This window comes from Colobus angolensis, unplaced genomic scaffold, assembly GCF_000951035.1.
Source record: "Colobus angolensis palliatus isolate OR3802 unplaced genomic scaffold, Cang.pa_1.0 Scaffold381, whole genome shotgun sequence".
Classification (NCBI taxonomy): domain Eukaryota; kingdom Metazoa; phylum Chordata; class Mammalia; order Primates; family Cercopithecidae; genus Colobus; species Colobus angolensis.
The window spans coordinates 868,584-877,212 of record NW_012117166.1 but is presented as its reverse complement, the minus strand read 5'-3'; the positions used below and the strand labels follow the sequence as shown (position 1 = coordinate 877,212).

Here is an 8,629-nt window from a genome sequence, read left to right as displayed (position 1 = left end):
TGCACTGAACATCATCAATAGGTTCTTAGAAACTGCAACTTTAAGTGAAATGATGTATAACAAAACCGACTTTACTGTCGACTAATGGATAAAAACCAGAGTTAAGTTCCTATGACAAATGTCTCGTCACAACATCGTCAAACTTCTAAAGACCCCAAACACTTCCAATATTAGACATTAAAATAAATCTGAGCTATATACACGTTTAAGAAGGATTAATAAAAACAGGTAAGATAATTATTTACCCTGTTATTCCAGTACAGGGTCATGGGTGGACAGAGAGCATCTTAGCAGCTCAGGGCAATGGTGGGAACCAACCCTGATTAGTAGCCACTCCACTGCAGGGCACACTCCCTTACAAACTCAGACTGAGATAACTTAAGATATGTCAATTAACCTAATGTATACATCTTTGGGGTTTGAAACTGGAGCACCTGGAGACATGGGGCGAGTGTGTGAACTCCACACAGTGTCCCTGGCTGGGAATCGATATTTTTCTCATCAACATCATAACAATTATAACATTATAACAAAACAAAAACATTTTTCAAGGACCTGCTGTACTTTAAACAAATGCAGATTTTAACAATACATATAGATTTACAGCAATACATACTTCTCCCATTGCAACTGATAACCCTATCCCAACTCTAGTCTCCATTCAGTAGCAAGACAGCAAAGGGAATGGAGTAAATGGCTGTTACTGTTGTCTTAGCCATTAATTCAGAGATTTCTGTCCTTAGAAGCGTTCTCTTATATTCTCATGAGCTCCTGATTTCTTGTGACCTTCTTATAAGGACTGAGTTTTGTTAAATATCGACTCCAAGAGTATTGTTTGGTTTTGCCTAATGTTTACTACATCAATAAATCAGGTGGATATTAGTATGCTATAGACCTATTTATGAACTAGGGAGAGATAAGGGTAATGGATATCAAAATAATGATACACAAACACTTGTACGGTGATACCATGTTTAACTCCAAAGCCTTATGGCTTCATCTGAAAACCAGGAAAATTCCTTCAGATTTCTATCCAATAATATTTCTATCCAATTTTAATTCTGTGATATCATTTAAAGAATAATCTGACAAATGTTTTCTTACATTATATTCATGAGATTTTATCCAGCATAAATTCATGATGTTGAATGAGTTCTGCATTCTGACTGAAGGTAATTAATCTTTCATTTTTTCCTTTTCTCAGGACTTATCTCGAGTATGCAGTTTTTGATGTTTAACAAGGTTTGAACTCCTGTTGAAGGCTTTATTACATTCCTTACATTTGAATGGTTTCTCTCCTGTATGTATCATTTGGTGTCGAATAAGAGAGGAGCTCCGGTTGAAGGATTTTCCACAGTTAACACATTCATAGAAATTATTTCCAAAATGGAGTGTTGGATTATTACTGTCTTCACTTTTACTGAAGGCCTTTCCACATTTATTGCTTGTGCAGGCCTTTGCTTCAGCATGAAGTTTTTGATGCTTAGTAAGGTTTGTACGTCGGTTGAAGAATCTCCCACATTCACCGCATTTATAGGGTTTCTCTCCTGTGTGAATGATCTGATGTCGAATAAGGGATGAACTTCGGCAGAAGCCTTTCCCACATTGATAACATTCATAGGAATTCATTGTAGTATGACTTTTTTGGTGCTGAATATCTGTACTTAGACTCAAGTCATTCCCATATTCATATTCTGAATGTTGCTTACCTACTGAGTCTAAATTAAATTTGAAGTGAGTTTTAAACTTGTCACATTTTGGAGACCCCTTTCTTGAAGAAATTCCCTGTTGTGTAGCACAAATTGAGCTAACAGAATTAATATCAAAGCTTTCCTTATTTTCACTACATTCAAAATCTTCCTCCTCAGTGTAGGTTGTCTCAGGAATGAAAGCCTCTTGTGGCAAATTTATGTCCCATTTTCTCTGGTTCCTATGTAACCAATTCTCACCTTTCCAGACATCTGAAGAAGGGTGTCCACTTCCGGTAAACCTTGTCATCATCACTGCATGGGATGATTCTTCTCCAGAAATACTCTGCATGTCTAAAGAGAAATAAAAAATGCCATGAACTAGAAAGGAAACTGCTTCATTAGGAAATGGAGGCTGAACTGTATAAGGTACATGCATATATCACGTGTCTTAAACACAGAATGGAAATGTGTGGCAAGGTTAGAAAAAAATACTTATAAAATAAATAAATGGTACAAAAATGTTAAAAGGTGGTTAGTAAATAAAATGGAGCTATTCGGGAATATTAAAAAAACTATATAAAACTATATAGGGCTCCAGTAAAATATAGTTATATGAACAAGGATGGGGGGTGGCATAGCATATCATAATTCAAGTTATCACTGGTTCGTAACTAGTGTGTGAAGGCTCTAATATTCCTTCTTCTAGCATCTTGTTTATCCCAGGCTGTTCACCAACAATAAATATTCCTTTCTATAAAATACCAATTTAATCCTAATTTTAAGAATATGTCTGTATTCCCAGGCACCATACCTTAACCAGCTAAAAGCAAACTTGCAATCTTAGTGCCCCTCCTTTTCCATACAGCCACAATTACTCCCTACATATAACAAAGGCAAAAAGAACTATAATGTAAGATAGCAGGAAGTCCTTTTTCTGGGCTCAAAATAACTCCTGATTCCAACATTAGTGCTTTGGTAGTTTTCTACTGTACTTCCTAGAACTCAAAACTTTACCTGTTCTAATTAAGATTGGGTCTTTTCCTTTCACCTGTCCTAATTTCTGTTTTATGTTCCACTTCATTTCTCAAAATTCCTCTCACTTAGCTTCTATATACTCTGTATACTCTATATTCTAGCAATTTTCACTGACTTTTTTCTTGTAACTTCAAGTATGCCTAATAATTTTATTCTCCAACATTTATTGGTGACCAAATCATGTAAGCTTTGTACTCACATTACTGTTCCTTGTTTTCATCACTCTCTAGGACATCTCCACTTGACTATCTTAGCCCTCTAGTTTAACAAATGAGAGGCTGAAGTCATCTTCCATGTTGAAAAAAACTTCAATGTCTTCATTTTTGTTTGAGTCATTGCTTTTCTAATATTTATACTGGAGTCCATAAAAAAACTGAATAACCATTGTCCTTCATCTCCCATATCAAATCTGTGCTTTGGTTCTATTCTTTTAAAAAATTTCCTGTCTCTGCCTCACCAGTGTACATTGGGTGTGTGGGGGCAGATAGCTTGTTCCTTTAATTCACAAGTCTTCAGCGAGAGAAATGTATTCCAAACCTGGACCTAATTTAGATGAGATCCTAGACTTCAACCTTGATGCCATAATAGGCAAGACTTTGGGGGTCTTAGGAGAGAGTAAATGTATTTTTCAAGGGGGAAGAACACAGGTATTTTGTAACCAGAGGAGAGATTAATGTAAATCAAAATGGCTGCACATTCTTTGCCACTCTCCCCATACTGAAGTAGAGTTTATTCTGCTTCTCCTTGAATCTGGGCGGATCCAATGATTGCTAAGCCAATAGAATGTGGCAGAAGTGATACTCTGCCACTTCTGGACCTAGCCTTTAAGGTGACAGCTTCTGATTTCTCTCAGAATGTTGCCTTTCAGAACCCCGCCACCTTGCTGTGAGAAGCCCAAGCCTCAAAGAGAGGCCACATGTAGGTGCTCTGGCCCATACGATCAGTTAAGTTCCGAGGAACAGCCAGCATTAACTTTCACCCATATGATGTGCCATCTTGGACATTCCATCCCATTTGAGCCCTGGAACACTGCAATCCTAGCTAACATCGTATGAAACGTAAGAACTCCTCAGTCAACTCACAAAATTTGAGAATAAAATGATTGCTCTTTTAAGTCACTATGTTTTGAGTAATCTGTTAAAAGCAACAGATAACCAAAAACAGTGTTCTAGTAGTATTTACGTAATAGCAGAATTTCCAATTGTATTTCGCTAATCAAATCTTTGTTACTCATGTTTGTACAACTCATTTCTCATATAACTTCCTCACTCTTTTTTATTATTATGTTTTTAGTAAAAGGTCTTGCTCTGTTGCCCAGGATGGAGTGCAGTGATACAATCATAGCTCACTGCAACCTCCAACTCCTGAACTCAAGCAGTCCTCTAAGCAGCTATGATTACAGGTATGCACCACCACGCCCAGCTTATTTCTTGTAGAGATGGTGTCTTGCCATGGTGCCCAGTCTGGTCTTGAATTCCTGGCTTCAAGAAATCCTCCTGCCTTGGCAAAGTCTACATCATGATGGAGACTATGACATAGATTTTGTAGTCATCTTTAATCCACCACAATCCATTAACTATTTGAGAAAATAACTTACATTTATTGAAGTAAATTCCAGATTAATTTATTATGTTTAGATGGGGAGATAGATAAAGTAGAATATACTCAGAAAATGTTTCCTAGTTTTAGGATGGAAAAACATGTATAAAATGAACAGATATAAAACAATGGGGAAATACAGTTACATAAGTTTAAAAAACGTGTGGCAGACACCATGAATCAAAGTAAAAAATAAAACTGAGATATTCCATTTGCCACAACTGTGATCTACAGAATTTACATAAGATGTTAATACATCAATTAAAAACCCCTACGGTTTTAACCAATAAACCACATAAACAGCCCTTTACTAAATGACAACCCAAAAAATAATTTTTACCTTTCTTATCTAATATCTATCCATCCATCCTTTTTTCTCTGATTCCTATATGCACCACAGGCTGGAGATGTAAAGGTAGGGTAAAAGGAAACATTATGCCTACCCTCAAGGAACATACAGCCTAATGTGGGAGACAAATATTCACAGAGATATATGTAAAATATAATTGTGATAACTGCTAAAAGGAAGAGTAAGGTGCTGTACAAGTGTACAACAGAAAAAACCAAGTCAGAAAGACTTCCTTAAGGAAATGTGCACTTATTTGGGATCTGAGGAATAAGGGTCAATTAGGTAAAGGACAGGGGGAAGAGCATTCTATGTCAAAAGCTGGGATGGGAGACAGCAAGCCACATTCCAGGGACAACCAGAATGCATTCCTTTAGAATCATCTTTTCTCTGCTGCACACCAACACCTGTGAGAGTGCTTAGGACACAGTATGTAGATGCTTAATATATATTTGATGTTGATTTGCTGAAAGTAGATAGGTGTGGCTTGAGTATAAAGAGGGAGGGGAGGATGTGGTGCAAGATGAGATTGGAGAAGTAGGCAGAGAATAAAATGTGAAATCAACAATACTGAAATCAATATAGTATTTAAAAAATGCAGATCACAAAATCTGACCTCCTTGGTTGCAGTATGGTTCCAAGATTGGAGTTGGGACAAGAATAATAGAGCTAAGAAGTATGCCAAGGTGGTGGTTCAGGTGAGAGATGATGGTACCTGGACTAGCAGAGCAGCACTGCAGTTGGACAAAAGTGGAGACATTCAAGAGATAGTGGGGAAGTAAAAAGGAACAAATATTAGAGAAGTGAAGGAGAAGAAGCTGTGTCAAGAATAAACTGTATCTTGTATAACTAGGTAGAGGGCAGTGTCATTTACTCAGGGAATGATAGAAGAGTAGAAAGGGAAAAAAAATCAGACTTTGGTTGCATGGAATTTAAGGCATCTTTAAGATATCCCAGAGAAATGTCATAGCATATATAAATTTCCAGAGAAAAAGTCTGATCTAACGATATACATCTGTAAGTCCCCTATATATATGTGAAATAATTTAAGTTTTAGTTGTGGATGTAATAAACTAGGGAAGAAAAGAGCAAGAAGAGAAGACAAAACAAAATAAAATGTTGGCAAACTCTGAAATTTATCAGATAGCTACAGAAAGCTAAGTCTGCAAAAGACAGAGATAGAATAGCCAACCAAAGAGGAACATCAGAAGTATTACAAGAACCTAAAAATGTTTTAAGAAAGAGGCATAGTTAACAGTGGAACTTGCTGCTGAGAATTCAAGTGAGATAAGGAATGTCTCAAAAATATCTACTGGAGTTAGCTACATGAAGTCATTAAAAACTTTAGCAACAACTGTTTCAGGTGAATGTCTGGGGTAAGAGCTAAATTGAAATGGGGTATGGAATAGGAGGTGAGGAAATAAGAAAAACAATCATAAAGTACTTGAGAAGTTTGGCTACAAAGAAGAGGTAAGAAAGAGAGTAATAGCTAGAGGAGGATGTAGGGTTGAAAGAAAACTTTTAAAAATCAGCAATGACCAGAAAATGTTAAAAAGCTGATGGATAAATGAGACAGAAATGGTGAAAATATAAATGAGAAAAGGTAGGGGCAAATGAGGTCCAAAGCACAATGGGAGCAGGGACAGAGGGTATTTACCTTAGAAAGGAAGAAAAAATAATTTGCTTATCAAATTAATAAAGAATTCATGTAAATAATACCCAGTGTTTGCTAGGATGATGATAAAGAGATAATAATACTCTATTGTTAGTGAGAGCATGAATTGGTATAACCTTTCTGTAGACAATTTAGCATAATATAAGACAACTAAATAAATTTATACTCTAATGTCAAGTTCTTCTTCTAATAGGGTACCCTATGGAAGTTATCAGACATGCCTGAAAAATTGGCAACAACCTAAATGTCCAACAGTGGCAGGGCGGGGGGAATAGTTAAATATATTATGATATAATTGAATATTTTATGGGAATTACAAACCACATTTTCAAAGATTAGTGAAATAGGTAATCACTCATGATGGTATGTTAGGTGAAAAGAGGATATAAAATGACGTATTCCTGATGAATTCTGGAAAAATTTTGAAAACTGTTCTACAATTTCAGAAAAGAAATATTCAGAAACCTGAGAGATACAACATCACAAAGAAAATGGCTTTAAAAAAATGTTAATACTGCCTAGCTGTGGATACTGAAGTAATGAGCGAGTTATATTCATTGTTTTACTTTTCTATACTTACTAGAACTTATATTAATATCACAATTTTATTTTCTCTTACAAAGTATTAACAAGAATGAAGAATAAACAAAAATGATGAAGATAGGGAGTTAAGGCAAAAGTTAAGAAGTTCTCCAGGTGGAAGCTGAGGCAGGAGGATCACTTGAGCTCAGGAGTTTGAGGCCAGTCTGGGCAACACAGTGAGAACTCCGTTTCCAGAAAATAAAATAAGTGATACAGTTAAAAAAAAAAAAAAAAAGAGGAAAAATGGAAGATTACTAGAAATCACTCTAGTATAAACTTGACTTATTTTCTTTAAAATAAAGAATAACATTCAAAGTTAGGTGGGCTAATTTTCATTGATGTAGCACTTACCATGACCATTCTCTGTCACCCAGGCTGGAGTGCAGTGGCATTATCTCAGCTCACTGCAAGCTCCGCCTCCCGAGTTCACGCCATTCTCCTGCCTCAGCCTCCCAAGTAGCTGGGACTACAGGCGCCTGCCACCACGCCCGGGTAATTTTTTGTATTTTTTAGTAGAGGCAGGGTTTCACCATGTTGGCAAGGATGGTCTCGATCTTCTGACCTCGGCATCTGCCCACCTCGGCCTCCCAAAGTGCTGGATTACAAGAGTGAGCCAACGTGCCCGGCCGCACCATGCACTGTTCTAAGTGTACTAGGCACACCAACTCATTTAGTCCTCACAGTAACCTGGAGGTAGATACTATTATTAACTCTATGTTACAGATGAGGAAACTGGCAGAAAGGCTCTCTCAGGTCACATAGCTTTAAGTGTCTGTGGTCCTATCCCTAACCTTATGTGACTATTTTACCACATAAGAAAAAGAACCTGTGAACAAAAGCCAATGATGTGTTTTTCCCCACTAAAGTTTAGGTTTTGCTATCTCCTTCCCAACTAACAATTCAAAGATTGGGTTGTGCATTGTCTGTATGTTTAAGAAACAGAAGCTTCTTACTATGGCCTCGTATCTACCTGATTCTTACCAAAAATAGTCTTCCTTGGTATTTCTTTCTCCATTATCCATCTTTTTTTCTTACTCTCCAACTTAAGGCTCTCAACTGGTTTGGAAAGTAGATATGCTGTTCATGGAGAAAATAAAAAGAACAACAACAACAAACATATATGACACTTCAGACATTTTTATAGAGAAGATAACTCTATCCTGACACAGTAATCTAAGCTGCTGAAGGGTAAGGCCAGAAGAGCACCATAGACTTGTGTATCTCTGGCTCAATATCAGAAAGGACTTTCAACCAGATTGAGTCAGAAAGTCAGCTACTGTGTCCAAAGGATATTAGCAAACCTGAACCCCGACCCAAAAGTGAACTTAGTCACTTCAGCAGTCCTATAGCTTATAACAGTAGGAAGAGACTACTAAATGGACAGATTAGGTAAACATATAGAAACCACCTTTACGCAACGAATTCAAGTTCCTAAAGTTTTCCAGCATCACGTTCCTGTACAGGTTCTTTACAGCAGAGTCCAGTTGCCCCCACTCTTCCTTGCTGAATTCCACAACCACATCTTTGAATGTCACTGGTTCCTAAAACATTAAGTTCCTTTTTAATCAAAGGTGTCACTCCCCAAAACACTACCAGAGGAGAAATGGATTTGAAGGAATAGGGTAGGAGTCAGAATACACCAGAAATTGATAGGATAATGTTTGAGGTTCTAAGTGATGAAAATCAAATTGTAAGGCCAGG

General features: G+C 36.9%; 1 protein-coding gene across 1 annotated transcript in view; it reads right to left on the bottom strand.

Moving 5' to 3' along the window:
- Positions 1 to 1,200: 1,200 nt before the first annotated feature.
- ZNF215 (zinc finger protein 215) overlaps positions 1,201 to 8,629 on the bottom strand; it is a 24,648-nt gene continuing 17,219 nt past the window's right edge. Inside the window, exons 5-7 of the mRNA XM_011954349.1 lie at positions 8,337 to 8,469; positions 7,910 to 8,005; positions 1,201 to 2,042 (exon numbers count right to left, since the gene is read on the bottom strand). Of these exons, the coding sequence (XP_011809739.1) occupies positions 1,201 to 2,042; positions 7,910 to 8,005; positions 8,337 to 8,469 (1,071 nt within the window). The remainder of the gene's footprint in view (positions 2,043 to 7,909; positions 8,006 to 8,336; positions 8,470 to 8,629) is intronic.